This window comes from Callorhinchus milii, unplaced genomic scaffold (assembly GCF_018977255.1).
Source record: "Callorhinchus milii isolate IMCB2004 unplaced genomic scaffold, IMCB_Cmil_1.0 Scaffold5, whole genome shotgun sequence".
Classification (NCBI taxonomy): domain Eukaryota; kingdom Metazoa; phylum Chordata; class Chondrichthyes; order Chimaeriformes; family Callorhinchidae; genus Callorhinchus; species Callorhinchus milii.
The window spans coordinates 8,573,686-8,597,863 of NW_024704746.1; the positions used below are offsets into that span (position 1 = coordinate 8,573,686).

Genomic DNA, 24,178 nt, shown 5'->3' on the forward strand with positions numbered 1-24,178 from the left:
CTCAGTTGTAACAATCCTATCAATACTCTAAACACCTCTGATGCCTGAGATTTCCTATATTCAGGGATATTCAACCTGTAAGATCATTTTGTCTTAAATATCAAATGCAAGGATTATTATGCAGAATTGTGGAACGTTTCTTAAATTCTTCCTTGATTTGGAAGCCTATTAATAATTATAATCCTTGCATTTGATATAGTGCCTTAACACGTCGTTGAGACGTCTTAAATCGCTTCACAGAAAAAATATTACCTGGATCTAGATTTACTCTATTTATGTACTATTTTAAAGCAATTTGGCAAGTAAATATACAGTCCTTAATTTTTAAACCATTTTTCTCTAAGTTAATTAAAACTACAGAAAACCAACTTTATAGTTGAGACTGAATTCAGCAATTTGCTAAATTCTGGATGCACCAAAATCATACATAAATAGAGTAAGTCTAGACTCTGGTGAAATTTCTCCCTTGTAAAATTTTAATACAAAATGGACTTAATGCCAATATTTATATAAAATGACTATTTGTATAAAATGTAACAGACACAGAGATACATAATAGAAACCAAAATCTAGATCTAATAAATTGAGTCTGATAATAAAGATACAAAAATATAGATTCATATTAGAGAATGATTTAAATTAGTTTGAAATAATTTGTATCTAGATTTATGTATAGATAGAAATGATGCACAGATGGAACTAATCTTTGTATTATACACTTGATGTGAAACAACAGTTTCAGCCCAACAAAGCCAGTTACACAAATATCAAACTGCCTGTTGTCTGTGTTCTACTTTAAGCTCCAAATTTAAAAAAGTTTCTTTGAATGATTGCAGAAACATATTTTATAGGAGAATAAAAATTAAACGTTGATTAATTGGAATCAAATCTGTTTAAAAGTGTTGTTTCATGCTCAGTTCAAACACAGATAGCAATGTGTTCATTTTCTCATCCTCATCAGTGTTATGGTATCAGCCTGATACTAACTTTGCAAAAAGACCCATTAATTCACGAGCTATTTTCATAATAATTTATTTACGTATTTCTAGTCAGATATAAACCCACGTCTTTTTGTGTGTTTTGCTAGTTTATTGTACACAAAACCATTTCTTCAAAGACTCGGTAAAGTTGTTACAGGCGTGAGACGGAATAGAAAACTAGATTTGTCGTCTTATTTCACAAAAAAATGTCCTCAACAACAAAACAAAAGCCTCATCAAAGCTTACTTCTATAGAAAAAGAATGCAATCGCTAACAATAACCTTCTTGTGGATACAAAATGTAAAATCTGTATAGAAACATTACAATATACCTTTAATACACATTTACCTGGAGACCAAATCCTTTTGTTTTTTAAAAAAAAACAGATACACACATACACAAAGGTTCTCAGCATTGGTCTTGCATAGATTTGAAAAGTTGGTCCCAGAATCTTAGGTTCAGCAGAAAGGGGGTAGAAAGAGAGAGACTGACAGAACTGGAATATACTTACTACAGTATATTTGTACCTCAATCATCCACAGGGAGAAAGCACATGAACCATTCTCGCTCTATACAGATCAAGTATTTGTGCGTGTTCATGTTTTTTTGTTTGGCCTCTTGACTTTTGCTTTCGTTAAGTTATTTTTTTTCCTTATTGGGATGTGTTCCTCAGGCTTGTCGGCTGCAGGGAGTCGCTCTCAGGAAATGTATGGACCTGTCATTTTATTGTCCATAGCAGCCCCCCTCCCCCTCTTGTCAGCTGCTCTCAGTTCACCGTAGGCACCTGATTTCTTTGTAAACTGTACTCTTTGGCCTTGAGACGAAGGTTTGCAATGCTGTTAGCCATGTTCATTCCTTGGGCTGGGTTAGTGGTGGCACATGAGGAGGTGTAGGCAGCCATTGCACTGTGGAAACACAGAGAGAATGTGAACTAGAGAGAACCGGAGTTAATGGAACATGGCTATGATTATGTCAGCACACTTAATGCAACAACTTGTATTTACTTAATAATATAATAAAACAATAATCCTTGCATTTGACATAGTGCCTTAACATGTCGCTGGCACGTCTCAAAGCGTTTCGCAAGACACAATAATAATAATCCTTACATCTTCCAGATGTTTCAAAGCCCTTCACAGAATATTCTGTAAAGTGAATTGACTATATTTTGTGAGTGAAACACATTTTTTCAATCTTTGAAACAATGCTTAAACGCGGCAGCCAATTGTGCACAGCAGTGCCCCACAAAAAGTCATGGATTGAGTGATTATTATTATGTATAATTTTTTGAATGGATTATTACCCCTGGAAAATGATCCACCAAACTAAGAACCAGGTTCCTACTTAATGCTAAGTAAATACAGGCGTGTGGAGTAAGGAAAGGTTTAAGATTTCGCTCCTCCATAGCTCCCTTCGAAGAAGGATATTGCCTCAGTGTTTCACAATGATGGGGTTGGACACCAAATAAGGAGGAAGGGGGAATGGGAAGAGTAAGGGAAGATGGGCGAGGTCAAAATAGTCAGGTGTTAGCAGGATTCAAAGACTGATAGAGAGGAGCAACGATCGAGGGAATTCAATTATAACATTTAATTCAATACACAAACACTTCCCTTTTATAGTCCTAATAACCCCATCCTTGATACAGGTGTCACCAGCCCAGATTTGTTTTAGTTTATTTTGAGTTCACACAGAACACGAATTGATAGAAAAATAATAATAATCCTTGCAAAATAATAGATAATAAAATTGATTCAGCAAGCCATTTGTTGTTTGGCCCATTGAATAAATGGCTAAATTGACCATAAATGTACTTTGATTTGGCATCAATCTGAATAAAAACTCGGGCACCACTGGCTGAGACAACACTGGCTAAACAAACAATCTCTACTGAGAGTATAATACTTGTCAGCAAAAAAAACTGTTACAAGGAGCAGATGAACCTGAGATTAGTATGTGTGTGGGTGTCTGTGAAAGAAAGAATCCATCCTCTGAACCTTAATATTATAATTTGAGTCACGGACCATAACGTGACAGCTATTCCATAGACATGATTGTACCACAACAGATGTCATGGGCATAATATTAACTAATTTCTGATCAAATAATTCTTCTGCATGCTGCATCCAATTTTTTTTCAAGACCTCTCTCTCTGGCATTCACCCATTTCACCTATAGTCTACTTGTGCACCAAATCTCCATTTCTCCCTATGTATCTCCCTATGCATTGTGTGCACATTGACTGCCTGACTTTGTAAATATCATTATTTCACTGATTTCACTTACAGCAAGAAAATGGTGGGACAAATAGAACAGTTTATGATTAACATCAATAAGAGAGGTTTTCTCTCCATGCATAAAAATACGGAGACAAACAGAACTGCTACCTATATACCGGGATAATATGGTTTTGTTTTACGATCCAACATTCAACAGCTTCACATTCCTACATTTCTACAAAATTTCACTGGTAACTATAATAGTGGAACACAAATAAACCCATTAATTATATTGCGATCTCAACATTATATATCAATTTAGTTCACTTGTCTTTAATGTGCTAATCCACAATAATTCAGTTAAAGTAACTGATTAAATTTTCCATTATGTATTAACATGAGCTCAGGCAATAAGCAAACAGTTGATTTTAATATTTCTGCTTTTGTCAAATGATACCAAGAACAAGATTAAAAAGTGGGAACTGGCTCTTTGGTATGATCCACTAGGGATTACAGTCGTGCAATGGAACATTTAAATCAATTCGCACGCCAGCCGCTGACCTCACTGACTGGGAAACATTTGTGTCCAATCCTCTCTATAAGACCAGTCTTTGCCACCAAACGCCAATATAAGCAGCATTTGCAGCTCTTAAGTGCATTCTACACAAAACATTGCCAATTTGTATTAAATGTTATTTTTTCCACACATATTCAACCTCTTCCCCCATTCCCCCCCCAAATATCACCAGAGATGCAGAGGTTCCAACATGGGGTAGTGAAGTGCCTTATCAGTACATTGCATTAAAGATACAGTATCGCTGAGACGTAAGGAGTAGATACAACTGTATACATCATCCTAATCTCTACTATATTGTAGTTTCACAATGCTTTGCCCTGTGTCTGAAACCCCATCCTCCCGACGTGAAAGGCACTATACAAATGTAATTTTGTTTTGTATTGTATCCTCTCACTCACTCCAACATCATCTGTATAGCAGGCCTGCTGCGTGTACTTAAAGCTTAGTTTGGCAGATTATTTGAAGGGCTAAACCCGTTCTGTAGAAAGTGTGCTTGCTACGGGTTTGTGCAGTTAGAATTGAATGATGGTTCCCTTTGAAACAACATTTTTTGTTTGAACAATGATCCTTGCATTTGATATAGCGCCATTCACAGACATTCAACAGCATTTAACAGATATCAAAGAGGCACCAATTAATTCACTTACACTAAAAAATGCTTGTTCAAACTTTTTTTCCCAGATGAATAACTACTCCACAAATATCATAAGATAGAATACGGTATGGGAATGTGATGTGTAAATATTTTGCTAGCGACTATACATATCCCCTGTGTCCTTTTGAATTAACATTTTGACCTCTTGCAGGATACTTTTCTTTCCTAAAAATTGTATATGATGGCTCCCCTAGTGGCTTTGTGCTGAGTTGGGATAACATTTGGGTGTGTTACAATGGGCTGAGCGATAGACAGGGAGAGAATTGGCTGAATTCCCACTCCAGTGAACCCCTACTGGTATGTGTGTGTGTGTGTATACGCATGCATGCACAACAGAAAACCACTCAATCATAGCCCGCAAAACCAGTATGCCTTGAAATCATGTGAACTTATGTGTGGAAACAAAAGTTTCTTAATTTGAGAGCTGATTTGTGTCTTTGAACTGCAGAGTACAAGCGTCCAAACTAGTATTGAATTTTCCACAATTCTGTGCGTTTAAAATGTTGAGACACAATAATCTTTCAGGCTGACACTAGGTTGAAATTTCAGCCCTCAACCTTAAGAACAGGATTACATATGGCTACTTTGGTGCTCTCCACTGTCTAGTATTGTGTAAGCACTGCACCCACTGTCTAAACTCACACATGATCACTTGTGTGTGGTGCCAAAAAATAGGCAATCGTCCATTATACCATACTCCAATAGGACAGCAGATCATAATAATAATCATCTTTACAGTTGATTATATCGCCTTATCACGTCATTGAGATGTATCAAAGCGCTTCATGGAAAATATTGTCAAGTGGATTGACTGTACAATTTGTAGGTGAATACTTCAGGAGAGGAGAAAATTGGCAAAAAATAAATTGTGTGTGTGTATACATATAATATATTGTACATGTCTTTCTCCTAAAGAGAAGCTAAAATTGAGGAGTACATTTTGTTCCTAGTCTCCCCACTGGAAACTGAGAGACTTTCTCCAGACTTAAGAGTTCCCCTTTAAGTATTGCAGTTAATAATAAACCCAAATTTTAAGGCATGTATGAGACAGAGGTACCCAATGAAATTAAATGGCTGAATATTTTGCTGTCGCATACATGCATTATATCCCTAGACATGTCTAAACATCCAATCTTTTAAAGTGAGCGGTGCACATAGCTTGAATGTGACTGAACAACACCCCATATAAGTAGGCAATGGGTATAGTGTATGCAGATGTGGTTGATACATACCCATTGCGTACTGAGGAAGTGCGGATGGGACTTATGGAGTCCAATAGGAAGTACGGCCAAAGTGATTAGCAGTAGGGTAAGGCTGATCTCCGAGTGTATACAGCCTGTTCAGAAAAGTTGTGCACAGAAAATGTGGATATTACCCAGGAGATACTGGTTATTGGTCATGTTCTATTGACATCAGACTATTTACACAACAATCCTTCTACATGATTAACGTAAATCGATTAAATTCATTGTTTATTGTATTTGCCAGTATTGGGTTATAACTAGGGGTGTGTGTGTGTATTCTGACTGCTTTCCCCCTGCCCCATGTCAAATCAATCTTAAGCAACAGCACTATCAATAGATGTGGCTGTATCCGTTGAACGAATCTAAAATAAGTACATATTACGCTTGCACCAAATCTGGGTTTTATTAAACTTGCTGTGTAACGAGGTGAAAAGTGCCATGTTTTGTTAAATGCAATTTGCGGTGCTAATTATCATATTTGCATGTAAATTGTCTTTCAAACAACATGATTATCAAGGCAGTGGCAGACAATAAAATAGTGAGCAATTTTCAGGGTTTCACATTTTGAACAAAAGGTGTGAGAGGGTGGTGTCTATTATATGATATTTCCCAATGAAATTCCTTCATAAGGAATCTGAGTTAAACAATTGGGAGGATTCCTTCCAATACATGGAAGTGTGACATGTAGTATCTAATTTGCAGTATCTCTTAATGGGTTTCTTTCTAAGGGATTCCTTGAGAAATATTGCAAATTGGACCTTATTATTTTATTAAAAGCACCAATAAGTTGTCAAACATTTAAGATTTTCTGTTAAGCTTTTTAAACTGAATGAGTGAGTGACCACATTTTTTTTGGAAAGGATTATTCCCCCCCGGAAGCATTTGGCCAATTGACTAATAGCCAAGTTCCTACTTACTGCTAGGTAAACAGAGGCTTGTAGAGTAAGGAAACTTATTTACGATTTTGCCCTGTCGAGGAATTGAACCTGGGTCCTCTCGTTTGTGAGGCAAGTACTCTAACCAATATGCTACTGGATTATTAAGTGTTTGGAAATGCCTTCTTAAGGCAGTCAATGTAATAGGTTTATTTTAGTTTAGGCTTTGTGCAACTCAATGTGAAAGATCACATCAAATCTGCAAAATAGAATTTCACTATGGATCAGAGATCAGTCATATTAAAAGACTCGAGAGGATGATTTCACACTGATCTAAGCTTTGAACCAAATCCAGTGGAACTGCTACTGGCACAAAGTAAACTTTATAAACTTTGAATCTTAAAAAAATGTCAGTCAGGCTGAACTATGCGTTAGTTTCTTTTGAATATTAAATAGACAGAAGTGCTTCCTGGTTGTTCACGAACACAGAGAGTTCACATTATTGGGTGCTAACATTTCAATGCTGGTGAGTGGAGCACTGCACTTAACACTGTGTATGGATGCTCCACATTACTCAAGTGCAGAGCCATCCGCATTGCGCTGTGATGCCAGATTTGGTGTCTAGTGTTAAGATGAGCAATACTGACCACAAACGAACAGCAAGGATCAGTTTTTAGGATGACCATGTAAACGTTTTAAATTACTGATGAATTATGTAAAATTACCAATATGGATTCCACGGGCCTGAGCCCATGGTATGAGAGCTGCCCTGGACTTTGTAAAGTCCTCTGTAAAATAGTCTGAATTAAATTACATTTAATGGAGTGGTGGGATATGCACTGATGCATCTGTATGCCCTCTTTCCCTTCTTTCTCCCTTTACGAGCTGTTGCTTATCTAAGCCATCCACTGCAGAAAGATACTGAATGAAGGTCAAGCACTCTCGCAAGGATGATGCCATCCCTGGGCCACTTTCACACAATACCCAGGGTCTTGTTTGAGAAGCTGTTTTGCCAAGGCTCTCAGTGCAAACATTTTACGGCGCCTCAGCACAGCAGGGCAGAAGCATGAAGGGGAACAAACAAACCATCGAGCATGCAAGAGAGAGAGTCTCATCCTTCAGTTGCAATAATTAAATGGGCCATTAGGGAGATTTTATTTCAGACTGTGCTAATCTTTGAGACGTCTCGAAGATGTGATAAAATGCAAGGATTATTAATCTACAGGCTGTTAACTAGTCATTGGGAAGCAGTTTAGATCCTTAGACTCTCTTTGTTTGCACTCAAAGGGACTGGATGAAACAATGAGTTGTCGGGATGTAAATTTGATTTGTCTAGGTCCTGGACACAGTGCTTTGTAAATGGGTTGTGCTTTTTTGCTTCTCAGCTTAGCTACATACAAGAGTTTTAGAGGAACCTTGCTTGGAATGTACACACCATATCTGCAGAAGCAACATGTGAGGTAAGCAATTGGTTTTCTTACTACTAATACTTCAAGCTTTATGTTGTGGTGGGTTTCTACGATTGTATGGAGTATGAGATGTTTAAAAATGTTGAAGGGAGAATTCTGTATTGTATAATGCCCCAAATATATTATTAGATTCTTGTTTCTGATGGTATCAGATCATGTCATGACACACTCCGCATTTAGTAATTAAATGATGACATTTTTCTGGAATTTAATTTTATGAACGTTATGACAGATTTGTGCAGTAAATGCATGTTAACTTTAAAAGTTACTTTCTGTGTTCAACATTTCCATTGTTTAAGGTTTCATATATAAATGAGCAGGATTATATACAATCAGGAGGTGTGATACTTTTTCTACTGTTTTTTGTACAACATTGTACACTAAAATTCATATTTATTTGGATATCACCTTCAAGGGAGGAGGTTAGTACTAAAATGCAACACAATTATAAAGGAAGATTAATGCACTTGTTGAGGTCTGTTAAAACTACTGGTTAGAGGCAGTCTGGAAGAAAGCACTTGCATAAAACTCCCGTTTCACTCCAGCAACTTCACGGTGGGTAATGATGATCTGGGAAGCTTGTTGTTCACCATACCTCCATAACAGAGCTTAGTGCTGTATTAGCAGTGTGCTCACTACAAAATGCCTTCCATCCAGACTACATCTAACCAACAACATTATTCCAAAGTCTAAAACACAGCACCAGTGGATGATGCTGACAAGTGGTCATAAAATCTCTTTATAAAGCATTGTTTCTGTGGGGACCTTTAATTTAAAAGTTTAGACGTTTTCAATCTGAAATATCAGGTGACTAAATGGGGAGGGGAAGCTGTAAAGCGGTGCAATCACGCAACAAATGTTGGTACTGTAATCTATTTTCTCTAACGACACACTGGCATTCAGCACTTAATGAACTAAGCACAAAGTCCAATCTTGTACTGTCAGCTACCTACTGACCAGGATCTCACCAGAATCTTTAGATCTAAAGGATTACAGAGGGAATTGTAAGAGTCCACTCGTTAACAAAGAATACATTTTGAGAAAGTAGGACTGGTGCCTGGTTAGCATTGGATGAATTGTCACATATTTGCCAGCCAAATACTGAATGCAATTACCCCAGAAAAGATCTAGAAAGGTTGCAATGTATAATTTTTGACCATTAATGATAATTTTAAATATATATGGCTTCTTCTGGACTTCGCATCAATAGTAAGATTGGAGATATTTCAGTGATTGAATTGCAGAATATTTTAGACTTTTTTGCAAAGTGGAAACAGTGTGCTTTGCATTTTGCAACCACTTGCAGTTTGTATATGGCACCCTCCACACACGATAGCATCTGGGAGCGCTTGTAATTTGCACTGCTATAGCTTGAGATTCTTTTAGGAAGGGAAATCTATAGTCCAAATTTTAGCTTGGCTTTCAAAAGAAAACAGGAATGTTGGCTCAATACCACTTGAATTCTACTGTAGCATATTCCCACAGTGAAGCTGAAAACTCCCAAGCCAAACTCGTTGAATTGTCACTATCCCATTGGCAAACACCCAGCATTTTGCTTCGCTGAAGCTAGTTCAGTGAAACAGTATATTCTATGTAAAATGCAATAAAAATGTTTTTTTTTAATAGAAGTAGCAGATACCTGGGGACAAATTGATGGCTATAACCCAAACTTGGAGATTTGGATCAGATTTTTCTTTATAAACTGCTGGAATCCTTTCAGACTGGCTTTTCACCAACTGCACTCTGCACTCACTGACCTCATGTCATGTCTGATCATTTACCTTTGTTGTGAAGTGCAAAACCGGATCTGAACCTATATATTTTTCACCTCTTGTTTGCCACTGAACATGACTCCAAACTCCACAAACTAAAACGCTTAAAAAGCAAGCATTTGAAAGTGTGGCAATTACTTTGCATTTCCTATTGCTATAAACTGTGGTAGAGAATAATAAAAATATCATGACTGACATTGTTCTAATCTACCATTCCCACTGAACAAGGTAACTCCTTTTTAAGCAATGCCCTATGTATCAATGCACAAACATTAGTGCAGTGCAAGAAAAGTGCTTGTGAGGACAATTACCATGTGCAAGTTTTTTTTTTTTAAAAATGGATGGGGGAAAAAAGGGATTCCTTTTGACATTTCAGTGTGCATCAAGCAAGATACTCTCATCTTTCCTCCTTTCCCATCTTCTCCTCTCCTCCCAAATCTCCTTCAATGATATAGACCAGAACCAGAAGACGTACCATCACAAATGTGTTGGCTGTTGAGCACTATACTTTCCCTATTTTTTTATATATACTTATAAAAAATAAAAATGAGGGATAGCAGCATATGCTTTCAAGGCTGTAAACTTTAAATACTTATCATCTGAATCTCTGTCAGTTGTGGTCTCAAATTGTGAATGCTGTTCACTTTCATCCACACCACTTATTCTGTATAATATAATCCAATTCTATCATTCCCAGGCATCTTCCATGTCTTGTCTCTTTTACACTTTTCCCTGCTATTACCAACTAGTATTCCTCACATATAATGTGATTTCATTTATAACTGCTTTCTTACCAGGGCAACTGGTAGAAACAATAGTTGAAAGGTAGGATCAGCAGTCATGGGCTGTGGGAAGTGCATTTTACGATGGTGTGTGTATCTACATAAGGTTTTCCAATTACATTTCTATTAGTGTTGCCCATGGAGAGGTGTGGGACAGGTGGAAGGGTGGGTGAGGTGGGGTGCTACACATTCAGGATGGATGGGTGCTGTGTTAACAATTGGTGAGGTTATAGATGACGTTTATATTACCAATAGATGTTTACCCATAGGGAGATGAGGTTCCCCAAGACAAGTAGTCCTGTGCCCTGGGCGCTGGGCGTGGGGCCATGGGCTGTTCCACTGCCTCTCCACTGTATGATTTGAGGATGGAGGCGTTTTTGCTGGCCAACAGGGCTCGTTCGTTCCGCCGGAATTTCGCCCTTCTGTTTTGAAACCAAACCTGATTTTGGGGGGGAGAGAAAGAAAAAAAATAGGATGAATCTTGTAACGTTTCATCTTTTCAGTCTCTTGTCGATTTCTACTCCTCCTGCATCTACTTGGTTCATGGTGTGTGCAAACCTCTTCTCAATTTGCAACAAGGGGAATGATACAATTCTAATAATAATAAAATCTGACAGGCAAAGTAATGATAGAATAATCCTTGCCTGTTGATATAGCACCTTATCAGATCATCCAGATATCTCAAAGCACTTCAGTGTGTGACTATTTTGTGTCACGTCACTTGTTTGCAAAAAATGCTCTGGAATTTTAAAAAAAACACTCCCATCCCCAACTCCATGAAACGCTAAGGTAAATTGAAAAGAATAATTTGCTTGTTACTGTGGGATGGTAGTGTTAAATAGTTTTGATGTAAAACATTCACTTTGTTATATAAAAAGTGAATTCCATAAAATGCAATGGTTTCTGAACGCGTTGACTGTTTTAAAGTGAAACAGTAAGGTGAAAGGGCAGAGTTTCACACAGCAAAGCGGGATGCGCCTGAAATTCCCGAATTCCACTTAGTTTTAGCCTCAAAACTCTAGCGAAGGCAGAAATTGACAGCTCTCGGACAGAGCAATAATTCAGTCCCGCTTACCTGCCTCAATCTCCCTCCCTATACCCCCAAATCATTTGTAAGATGTCCATCCAGTTCCCAACTTGTCTCAAAAAAATTAAATTGTGCGTTAATGCAAAAAGCTCCCAATCCCTTAACTTGAAAGAAAGTTGAAAAAAAAATACAGTCTATCCACATTGCAGTGTAGCCACGAAGCGACAAGGCACTATATCACATGCAGGTATTATTACTTTTAGCCACTGAGGAAAAGGAACTTGCAAATTTAAGACTGAATTTTCCACCATTCTGTGCAATCTAATAGATGTCTTGTCTTTTTTAGAATCTATAGTATATATGTGTGTGTATGTATGTGTGTGTGTATATATATACACATACATACACACACATATATACTATATATACACACACACTATAGGGTTATGAGTTAGTGTATTGGTACAAACCAAGATTATCGACCGCGTGTGGTGTTTACAAACGCTACAGATGTTTTAGTGCGGTGTAAAGGCATTTGGTAATCAAAGATTGTTTTTTTTTCCCTCTCGTTCTACGTTGACCTGAGCACTAATCGAGAACGTCGACACGTTATCTCCCGTGCGACAGGCGAACAGCTCATCGGTGCAAAACTTTGTTGGAATCGTTGATTAACTCGGGAATTAGCACTGGCAGCGATTTGCAAATTGCATTCCCTCTGAGAAGCGCATCCACACCCACACAGGGGGCTGCCGGGCTGAGCAGCTCTTAACACAGCCTGAAAACAACAGCCCCACTCAATGATTCCAACATAATATGTGTGCCCAGACTTCAAAGAGGGAGAGAGTTCGCAGTCACATGAAAGGCCACTTGACTGTGAGTTATTTCCAAGTCTCCTCAGTGAGTTTGCGGAAACCTGCACTTAATCTAAAACGGGCTATTTTCAATTTCTCCACTTTTTTTTTTGAAATTCCCCACTCCCCCCCCCAAAAAAAACCAGTGACTCCCCTTTTCTTTCCCCGCCGTGATAAACATAAAGATCGTCCTCCGTTTCGCCAAAGAAAACTCGACCTTTTATTAGCGGATAATGTTTCTCTTCAACAGACAAGACAGCGAAAGCGAAACATTATTGCTGCAGCTTCTCAGAAAGGCATCTCAAAAGAGACACCGTTTGTCTAACAATACTTGTTACAGACGCATAATACTGGGCTGGAGAAGTCTCCTCTCTTCCCCTCCCCGGGAAAAAAAAATACTTAAAACGTTTAAAGAAAAAAGGAGATTAAACGTTGAGAAGAAAAAAAGGCTTGAATTGGGAATCCAGAGAGAGTGCACATTGAGGAGTAAGGAGCTTGGCTGCAGCAGGTTTAAATACAGATTATCTGAGAAAGAGGTGGATGTAGATATGGAATAAACAGTAATATTTCAAGAGAGAAGAGAGAGAGAGGTCGATGGAGCTTTCTGCTCAGTCTGAACCTCTGTTTTGATGCTCAGCGCTTAATAGCGACATGTCACTTGTTCGGTGGAGACTGGTGTTCCCTCTCTACTCCAAACCCAACAGAAATGTGCACTTCGGGAGGTTTTTTTTAAACCTGCCGGAGAACAACGAGGAAAACAGTTTTAAAGGTGGTTCTCCTTCCAAAGGCCATTGCATCAATTTCACCCGAAATCTCGTCGCACACTTGACGCCCATTCGCAAAGAGCAGACAGTCGCTCCCGGTGTCCTGGGCAACACTAAACCAGATCGTGTGGGACATCCCCTTCGTGGTTTTGTGGCACATTAGGGTGTGCAAATCTGTTGGGCTTGCCCACAACCCCCATCAAACCCTTATGTTCTTATATTATAGGGACTACTATCGAATGCAATGGTGTTTATCACTTGCCTGGGCCAACAGAATATACAGTAAATTAATAAACTTCACAGTATATTCTGTGAAGCCCTTTGAGATGTCTCAGCGATGTATTAAGGCGCTCTATCAAATTAATTATTATTTGAATGTTGGGGCTGGGTGAGACCAGGTGTGCATTTCAACCTTTGTAAACCGCCCACAGTGCAGTTTAGTTTAACTTGTGCAGCTTTGTGGAACATCCCCTCCACGCGAAGGGCGCTGTCAGGACGATTATATTCTTATTATTGTTACTAATGATCTTATACCGACTTCATTGGTGTTAACCGCAGGGATCTGACCAGTCCCTCAAATCTCAAAACAAAATCCTACGCTTTTAGCCCTGAACATCCCACTTTAAAACTTGGAAGATTGAGCAATTTGTGCACGAATTCCACTCGAAATGATCCCATTTGACCTTTCACCCAGTCGTTCTCCATTGCCCACACTGTAGTATATTCATCCTTATCCTGGATACTCGCTGTCTGTTTTATACACTGGGAATAGTTGTCGGGTTAATGTAGCTTATTTCGCTACAAAATGGGTCGCTCACTTGATTAGTTACTGTAAAGCCTTTTGAGTTTCTAGATGATGATGATGATGATGATGATGATGGGCTGGAATGATTGAATTGGGTGGGTCGTTATGCCTGAGACTTCACTGCAACAACACATACATTTGTATAACGCCTTTCACATGGGGAGGACGTCCCAAAGCTCTGGACAGTTAAGGATTTGGATTTCAAGATCAGAGTAGACATCCATAATTTAGGCTTTACTTCGCTTGTTTATATAGTGAATGCAAATTGCAAACGAAAGACACTTTCTGTTGCGGAATAAAGGTGGGCACACATCTCACCTGGGACTAGATTTTGTATCCACGCGAGGCAACATTTCAGAGTGTAGAGAATTGGGCAAATTCTTCGATGCGATCCTTGTGAATTGGGAAACCCACTTTCTGTCAACTCTCTCCAGGACCGAGAGCTCCGGAGTTGAAACTGAACTGAGCAATTTGACACGTCCCGCACACTCTGAAATGTTATCTCGGTAGATCGAGACTCGGGTGGAGGTTTCACTCAGCCCATTTCGCTTGGTGCTGAGTAGGGGGAGAGGAAAGATGCCATACATACAGACCCACCATGAGCCTTGGTGCATTTGGGGAGGGGGGGATCACAGCTCGCCCTGAAAGGCGGTTGATGTGAGTTGAAGAGGGGGCGCTGAGATTACACGAATGCGGCTTTTTACACTTGAATTGCGAGTCCTGCCCACGCGAAAAGCAGGTCGCAGCTCCGAAAATGAAGGTCGCGACGATCTCCTAAAGAACCTCCAGCAAATTGGAAAGAATATGCATAGGTTGTGACTTTTAATGAAACTCGCAAGCTCCACCCACCCCCCACCCCCCCAAAAAAAAGTACATCGAGTCAGTCTGGGTGACTGTTTTCGACATTGGGGGGAGATTTATGCCAAACCCCAACCATATCAGAAAGCAAAATACGACCCCGTTAAACGTCTCAGTCTTGGCTGTGACTGCAATAAAGTGTAGTTCAATCTGATGGGGATGTTTATTTTACACGCAGGGTTTCAGGGCAGTGGGATTACATGGCGAACAGTTGTAGATTTCACGTGCTGCTCTGACATGTCTACACTCCCTCCAACACAACTAACCTCTGCTCACAAGACACCGTAGACATAACCCCAACACGGGCCACTCTCCGGGGGTCAGAACCGTACATGTGCAAACCTAAACCACTCTCAAAACCCCTGACAGACAGCAAACCCGGTAACATTCCCAATGTTGCCATCTCTCATTGGAAAGGTGAGTGTTGTTGGAAAGGCTGACGATTAATGGGAAGGGGGGAATGGGGAGGTGGGAGGTTGGATGGGACACAGGTAAAGCCTGGAGGCAAAGTGTAGGGTGCATTCACATTTCGGCAAACGAATAGTGACTGCAAAAACGCACGTTCCCGCGAGCAGTGCGTTTTGCGAGGAATCTGCACGTCCCTTTAGCCAATATTTCCTGCGCCAACGGCCAATCTTCATCTCCAAACCGTGTGCTTTGAACGCTATGTTCCACCCAATGGAGTTTTTTTTTCTTTCTGAAGGACTGAACCACTAAAACAGCTTAAGTTTTTTTTCAATAAAGAGCAGCGATTGCATTTTAGTCGGTGCAAAAGAACCACTTGGAGCTATAATTTATTTAATTGATAACAGGACCCCGGCGGCACGTCCTGTTCTGTGGTTTTCGTCAACCTTACAGGGAGGGGGTGTGAGTGTCCTGTACACTGCCAACAACAGCGTGTGTTGTGTTTTTACCCCATGGATGATAAACAGTGGACGGAAATGGACAAAGGTGGGAACGGAAACCCCTTAAAATTAGTTTCCCTGCCCAATGCAATCAGATCAGTGATAACTGGCAAGGAGTTTTTAAAATATACATATATATAGAGAGAGAGATAAAAATATATGTATTGACTTCCTGAAGGCTTTGATAAGGTGGGGCAAATAAGAGACTCAAAACAGGTGTGAGGTAGTAGAACGGCTTGATATATATATATATATATATAGTTCTGTTATATATATATCAATCGATCCTTGCATTTTGCACAGTTGTGCTTGCTGGTGAATTTCTGATGATATAAAACGCATCTTATATAGCCTTTGAAAATACCTCCTCAAACAGTCCTTGCATACGTGGGCTTCCGTGCAAACCTTCTTTCTCTGGCGTTTCCACGTGTATGTAGGTAGGCAAGTGGGTTGGCTTGGGTTTGGACACTCAAGCTTGGTGGATCGGTGATAACTTGCAAGGATTTTTTTATTTATATATAGTGTATGTATACACATATATATATATATTATATGTGGGTCTCCGCATGTATCAGACACCAGGGCTAAGTAAATAAATGGGCAAACGGGCTATCTATCTGGAGTGTTTCTGAGGGGTGGGGTGGTATGAAGCTGCTTACCTGCACCCTGGCTTCGGTGAGGTTCACTCTGCGGGCGAGATCCTCTCTTACGAAGGCGTCGGGATAATGCGTCCTCTCGAACACCCTCTCCAGCGCTTGCAGTTGACTGCTGTTAAATGTGGTTCTGTTCCTTCTCTGCTTCCGCTTTTTCTTCTGCTCTGTGATTATTTTATCACCTGCACGCAACCATCATAAATTTTTTTTAAAAAAAAACAATTACACGCACCGTTTAATCGGTCAGCACTCACTCGAAGAAAACAAATCAAGGAGGGGGGAGAGAGAGAGAGAGAGAGGAGAGAAATAACACAAGTGCACATTCACTCATTGTACATATTATTGTGATCAGGCGCAGCAGTAAATGCCAGAATTATTATTGTTGTACAGTAACTCGGATCACTTGACACACAGCACTTGCAAGATCCCGACTTATGGAGGCTTCATATATAGGACCTGAAATGGTGTTTTTTCTCCCCCCCCCCATTTTTATCCAACTCCCTTCCCCGTGTAACTTGTATTTTGAATGGACTTCACTCAACTACCCACGAGTTATCAGGAAACATACAGAAACGTGCTTCTACTTATTTATTTATACACAACATGTGTGTATATAATATATGTGTGTGAGAATGCGTTTTTCGATTTCCTTCTCTCCCTCTTTTTCTCTACAGCATCCCCCCCCCCCCCCCCACCCCCACACACACACACATTTTGAGAGGGTGAAGCGACCACTGCCCAAACCTGACGAGCGTTCGATAGACAGCGATTTACGAAAGCTGCGCGTTTGCAACATTCTCCCTTGATTTGGTGTCCTTTGCCTTTAGCAGATGAATTCCCTTCCCGTTGCTTTTCCAAGCGCCTCGGAGGAGCGTGTGTGTGTGTGTCTGCAGATGTGTGTGTGTGTGCATGTTGTGCATTTATAAGTGGGTCACATAGTCGGTGCTTTTCCTGTTCGAATACTTGTGACATTTTGCGCTGTAGCTTTTCCTACTCCCCCCCCCCCCCCCCACCCCCCCCACTCCGCACACACTTAAAAGGAACAGCGCATAACAGCGGTCTATTTGTCTCTGTAAATGGCGTTTCCAAAGCCTGTGACTGTATTTGATTGATGAGGGGATTTAATCGCACTGAGAGCCTAAATATTGCCCTCAAGTAGCGCCATAAGATGGAACTGAACCCGCTGCAGGGGAACTTCCTAACACAGGAAACTTGCGCCGAGATCAGAGAGAGTTTGCCAGTCACTGCAGCGCGTTTTATGTGAGTTAAACAGTTGTTAAAAGCGGCTTAAACTGCTGCAGGAACGTGGCTCTCCCAACAGTGAGTCTCAATGGCTCAACAGTTCCCAATGAAGGGACGCGTCGCCATGTGAATTAACTCCATATACAATACTAAGAGATAACCTATTTTGTGAGGGTCTGGCGCTCGCTGATTTGTAATAATAATAATAATAATTGCATTTTGATAGAGCGCCTCATCACGTCGTCACAACGTCTCCAAACGCTTCACAAGATATACTGTACTGGGAATTGGTTTCACTGCATTTTGTGGGCGAAAGGCGGCAGCCAGTTTGCGCACAGCAATGTCCCACAGTGAATGATGTGCATTTCTATACCTAAAGGCAACCTTGAAATTGCCAAATAAACCTGAACTGAGAGCTAGTTTCCCACGAATTATGCGACCGTGTACATTACTGTACCTTCACAATGCAATAGGAAACCAACGCATGATATATTTCATTATATATTGTGTGGTGCAGATATGAGATCTACTATTCTTAAGAAATTACTGTTTTGTATGTGATGGGTGTGTGTTGCATACTGTATTTTAAAGGCATCATCACGTTTGGGAGAGCAGGCGGCAAGTGACTGTACATTTTTTGTCCTATTCCAGTTCGAAACCCAATTTGAAAATCAATAAAGTGTAATTAATTATTAAATATTGAATTATTTCCTGCGCGATGCAACCGTTTGCTTCATTCAATATTTACGTGTGATTTTTTTTTCTTTCTCTCTCCCCTTTTTTTTCTATCTATGATTGTGATATAAATATTCGGTTCTTTAAAATCCAAACTTGATTTCTCCAGGAAAATACCTTAAGCCGGATAGATTAATTTTTATATTAAAAAAAATCAGAGGTGGAGGAAAGACTTGAGAGATTTATTCAGTAGGTTTTTTTTATTTAAAAAAAATCTTTATCAAACGTTCATATTTAAATAATTATTCACAGATGGAAAGAGGGGGCAATACATGCTGTGAAGTGGGTTGTTAAATGACATCCTTCCCTGATGTAAACAAACAATTTATCCTGTCCCACCATCCACAAATAGGATATTTGGACACACTGTAAAGTGGGGAGGGAGGGTGTCACTGTAGGTAGGTAAGCAACATCATGTTTCTAGTCTGAGGTATATATGTGTTTGACACAGCTTTATTTTCTGTAGGGTGTTAAAGCCAGTCACAGAATCTACCTGGACACCCACTACTTTGAGATGTGTTTAGTTTAACCCTTCTGCTAAAGAAAATGCTTTCTACCTCGAGGTCCCCCCCCCCACACACCACACACACACACACAAGCACACGCACCTTCCCCCAACAAAATGTGTATTGAACGCCCACTCTCCTTTTTGTGTGCACGTTCATAAAATTAAATTAAATTTACAACCGCTGTGTTGGGGCTGCAGCCTCTGTGAAATTCGCTGTGCTGAAATATCGGTCGGGAAAGTGAGTTAAGACTGAGTTGGAACTTCAGCTGAACTGGGTTGTTTGGGAGTGGCTCTGTATGTTGACTGGGTTACGTTTCCGCAAATCCCCGGCTCAAATTTTCCTTTTACAGTCTATATTCCAGATGAGTAGTTTCCTCCTCAACTCTCTCCCCACCCCCCCCCCCCCCCGTTCATACGGTTAATTCCATGCCTTTGCAAACGTTACTTGCTCCCTCTCTCTTTCTTCCTCGCCCTGTCCTGCAGTGGGTCACTTTAGTGCAATAAACTCGCTGTTAAACGAAACGTGGGCCTGAGCAATTGAAATGTATTTGCAAATTGGGTGGTTGGTTTAAAGGTAGTGGAAACTGACAGCTATATATATTTTTTTTAAAAAAGAATAGCGTTTCGTTCTATAAGTGGGGAAGGAGTGGGTGTTTTTGGGGAATGTCAGCTTGGAGCAAGGCTATAGCTTGGGGCAGATTCACAGACGAGGGCAACAAGACTTGAGTCTCCGCTTCGCCGGCGCCGACTCACATCTGCTGTGCTGTCAGAGAGAGATGTAAAGGGTAAACGAGGGGTGGGGGAGTGAGGGGGTGGGGGGGGGGGGAAGATGAGTTCAGGCTCTGCCCTGAGCCGTATCTAATGGTCAGTCGGAGTCTGTGGAGGGAGGAGAGAGAGAGAGGGCCATGCACTGAACACCTCGCATCAATCAGACATGGCATCAAACCTCTCTGAACCCCACATTGTCGGGGAACTTCTAACAATCTTTATCTCTCCAGCGCTGGGATGAAAGAAGCCGGGAATTTTACACGCTTCAAACCCTCCCTCGCTTCCCCCCCCTTATCTTTTATGAGCAGACTGTTGCCATCACTGAGACAGAACACAGCTCAATAAATTCTCCCCCCCCCCCCCCCCCCGCCACCTCCTTTAGGTGGGTTAATAATAATCCTTGCGTTCGATATAGCGCCTTATCGCGTCTTCGAGACGTCTCAAGGCGCTTCGCAGAATATACTGTAAAATGAATTGATTTGGTGGGCGAAACCCTGCGTGTTTTGTGGTGTTAAGAAGCCTCTTGTTTTGGGGGTGGGGGACTTGAAGCAAATGAAATGTTTCCATACTCATTATTAAGAGGGTGATAATTCCTCCAATCGCCTTGGCCCCCAAATCCTCCAAATGTATGTAGAGTGTTGCATCAATATGATGCATAAATCCTACACAATGCACATTGTGTGTTAGATCGTGTGCTCTTGAATATTGGGAAGCATTTGAAACCGAAATGGATTTGAGTTGAACTTTTCCAATAGGGGTGGGTGGTGGTGGTTGGGGGGGGGGATACAGATCAGTTTGTGTTTTTTTTTCTTTGGGGAGGGGGGTTAAAGGGGAGAGGAGGGCAAAGAGAGATTGTTGTGGCCTGACGTGCTGCCGTGGGGGTAATTAAAAGTAAATGTTTCCTTAGCTTTACACGGTTAACAATGATTAATTGAGGACAAAAGCGTCATCTTTTATCGCTGGTGCATGGCAAATCGATTCATCAAACTAATCGGATCAGCGGATCAGCTGTCACGGCCAGTGTTGCTGTGTTGGGGGGAGTGTGTGTGTGTGTGTGTAAGGCGTGGGGGTGGTGGGGGTTGAACACGTTAACGCTTTTATCGAATCCAACTCGTTGACTTTTAATGGAAACGCGTGTTTTTTGGGGGGGATGCCACTAATATCGCCAGCCTTGGTTTTCTTAACGAAGACAAGTATTTGCATCAACTAACCTCGTACGTGTGTGAGTGTGTGTGTGTGTTGGAAGATTTTCCACTTCAATAAAAGCTGTTATAATAATGAATAATTATAATAGTTAATAATTTGTTATAATAATAAATAAAAGCTGTTCCCGACATAACACGTGCCGTCGTGATATTTCCAATTGCCTGGATAATCTGCCTGTCTAGAGGTCTGTCTGGCTTTGCCCGCTTACACATTGCAATGCTTCTTTACAGTATGGAAAAGGTTAGCGTCGCTATATCCCTCTGTTGTCTTGCTAAGTATTTTAATGCATCTACCTTCTGCTTTTTTTTCTCTCTTCTCTCTCTCTCTCTCTACCCATTTCTCTCTCTCTTTCTCTCTCTCTCTCTTTACGTAGGTTTACTTCTTGATTTGCAAAAAAGATTAGCGCTTTCGCTAGTGCTGCATTCGTAAACTGCAAAGGGCGCATTTTATGCAAGTTTTATGGGGGTTTTGCTCGCAACAGCCCTGTCTCTGCTTTGTTACACAGCACAGCGACTCCCGTGTTAACAGTTAACCCCCTTACATTGTCAACCTATTCAAAATTGCTTACAGTATCTGAATATTTTGCTCTCTCTCCCCCCCACGCGTTTCCCAAATCCTATTTGCATTATTTAGCCACTAAAAAGGCGGTTGCAATAACGCTGCTCTTTTTTTTGGAGGGTAACAAATTATTCCATGAGACTTTTTGCACATAAGTGTTAATGGCACGATTCCACTCTGGGACTGCAAGTGATAATCCGATTAGTTAAATCCTTGTCCCATTCGGAAATTCCTCTCCCACTTCTATCCTTAGACACACACACACACAGAAAGACACACACACACTCACCCAAACACAGAGAGAGAGACACACGCACACAAAGACACACACACACTCATCCAAACACAGAGAGACACACACACACAAAGACACACACACACTCACTCAAACACAGAGACACACACACACACACTCACACAAACACAGAGAGACACATACACACACAAACACAGAGAGACACACACACTCACCCAAACACAGAGACACACACACTCACCCAAACACAGAGAGAGACACACACACAGAAAGACACACACACACCCAAACACAGAAAGACACATACACACACACCCAAACACAGAAAGACACACACACACCCAAACACAGAGAGAGACACACACACACTCACCCAAACACAGAGAGACACACACTCACCTCTAACACAGAGAGACACACACACACGCACTCACCCCAACACAGAGAGAGAGTGAGAGAGACACACACACTCACCTAAACACAGAGAGAGACACACACACACACTCACCCCAACACAGAGAGAGACACACACACACACTCACCCCAACACAGAGGGAGAGTGAGAGACACACAGACACTCACACACACAGAAATAACCCACTTACTTTCTTGTTGGGGAGTGTCGCTGCCGCTGGTCGCCGCCGGGGACTCGAGTAGCTTTCTGCCCGCCTCACTCACGCCCTCGTCGGCTTGCTGAAGGTTCATGTCCCCCACCTCTTCCAGGTCCAGCAGGTGACTGACTGTGAAATTCTTTTTGGACTGTAAATTGTCGAGATTGGCCGTGATAGAGTTCTCCAAACGATTGGGCACAGCAGACACAGTTTGCCTGTCCATTACATGCGGGTAATTCGAAGTCATGGCTCAAATATTTAAATTTTTTCCCCTCCCGCAACAAAAATATAATATATATAATATATATATATATATATACACACACACACGCACAACTTCTATCAACTTGTTCCTTCCTCGGCGCCCTTGTTTTCCTCTCCAGCTTAAGGCAAACGCAGTCCGGAGTAGATTTCCAAGCAAAACGCACAGCCACAGAAGCTTTGACTTTTGTGGAGAGAGAAAAAAAAGTTAACTTTCTCTTCTCACTCCCCCCGCACACGCAAACAAAAGTTGGTAACTTTTTTTTGTCATCCGGCAAACAGTTACATCGCTCAGCTTCAAGGGGGTGGGAGGGAGAGAAAAAAAAACTTGCAGAAAAACTTTGTTCTTCCTCTTCTCGACTCACGTACGTGACATCAGTTTAAGAAAGAATGATGTTTTACAGATGTATGAGAGAGAGAGAGAGAGAGAGAGAGCTTTCTTCAATTCACTCTGGCTGGGAGAGAGAGAGGGAGGGAGGGAGGGAGAGAGAGAAAGTGGGAGAGAAAGAGAGAGGGAGACATACACACATATACACACACACACACACGGAAGGGGAAAGAGTTCTGCTGACTTTTTCTTAAGGCGCTTAAAGTGTGCCGCACTTCTTATTGCGGGGGGTGGGGAGGGAGGGAGGGAGGGAGGGGGGGGGAGGAGGAGAGAGACAGAAGAAGAAAAAAAACCTCTTCTGGCACTTCAAAAGACAGCGAGCGGAGTGCAGGCCAGGGACTGGTTTGCGCGGAATAAATTAGAAATTGGCGACCCCAGGGAGACTAGATTCTGTTAATACCAGCATATAATTACGTGGCAAAACCCCCCGTGTTCTCCAGCTCTGATGTTCCACAGACCCTCTTCCCAATAGCAGCACTCCCACCACTTTGATTAGGGCGACTCAAGGAAATCTCTGCTCACTCAATGTGATCTGCCTTCTGTTTCCTCCCCACCTCTCTCTGCTCCCTCCTTCCTTCTCCTAAACCCTCTGTATTTCGTAATAAGACGTAATTATCTGGAAAAAAATAGAAAGGGGTAACTGACAGCTAGCAAAATACATCAAAGAAATGCGCGTTTTCTCTCTCTATGTAGTCCGTTCCAGACTGTGCCTCTGAAGAACTAATCTGCATATTTTTTATAATACGATTCGATGGAGTTTTTTTTAAACATTAAACGTGTGTGTGTGGGGGGCGGGGGTGGTGGGGGGGGGGGGGGGGGGGGAATCCACCTCATGCTCTTAGTTGAATGGTTATTTATTCCAGGCAAAAACAAAGGAATAATACAAAGAGGGTATGGCTATGTGTTCACCTACATAACCAGCGTCAACTCGACTTTAAGTAGCAAGTGGATGCTAATCGGTAGGAATTGCATGGCAGAGAAGTGTCTGGAGGTCTATTAACTGCCATTATATTTAAAGATGTGCCAATCTGCGCTGTGTTTGGGTGATCAGAGCACCACTTATTAAACGCGCAATCACAGTGTTATGAGCGAGGTGGGATGATGTAGGCAGGAGATTATATCAAGAGAGGGAGAGAGAGAGAGAGAGAGGGGGAGGGAGGGAGAGATTGATTATGCTCAGCGAAGATAGAGAAGAAAAAATACGGGAAAGAA

At 41.2% G+C, this 24,178-nt stretch overlaps 1 protein-coding gene across 5 annotated transcripts; it reads right to left on the reverse strand.

Moving 5' to 3' along the window:
- Positions 1-1,016: 1,016 nt before the first annotated feature.
- Positions 1,017-23,498, reverse strand: LOC103180067 (paired mesoderm homeobox protein 1). Of its 5 annotated transcripts, none has more exons than XM_042335336.1 (5): positions 23,367-23,498; positions 22,312-22,762; positions 16,440-16,615; positions 10,834-11,009; positions 1,017-1,885 (listed from the first exon to the last, which is right to left on the reverse strand). In XM_042335336.1, the coding sequence occupies exons 2-5, from the start codon at positions 22,562-22,564 to the stop codon at positions 1,747-1,749; spliced, it is 744 nt and encodes a 247-aa protein (XP_042191270.1). In that variant the 5' UTR covers positions 22,565-22,762; positions 23,367-23,498; the 3' UTR covers positions 1,017-1,746. The 5 variants fall into 5 exon arrangements, with proteins under 5 accessions (XP_042191270.1, XP_042191269.1, XP_042191271.1 ...); XM_042335337.1 differs by lacking the exon at positions 23,367-23,498 and adding an exon at positions 5,661-5,764 and having other exon boundaries at positions 1,822-1,885; positions 22,312-23,032; XM_042335335.1 differs by lacking the exon at positions 23,367-23,498 and having other exon boundaries at positions 22,312-23,032.
- Positions 23,499-24,178: the final 680 nt, after the last annotated feature.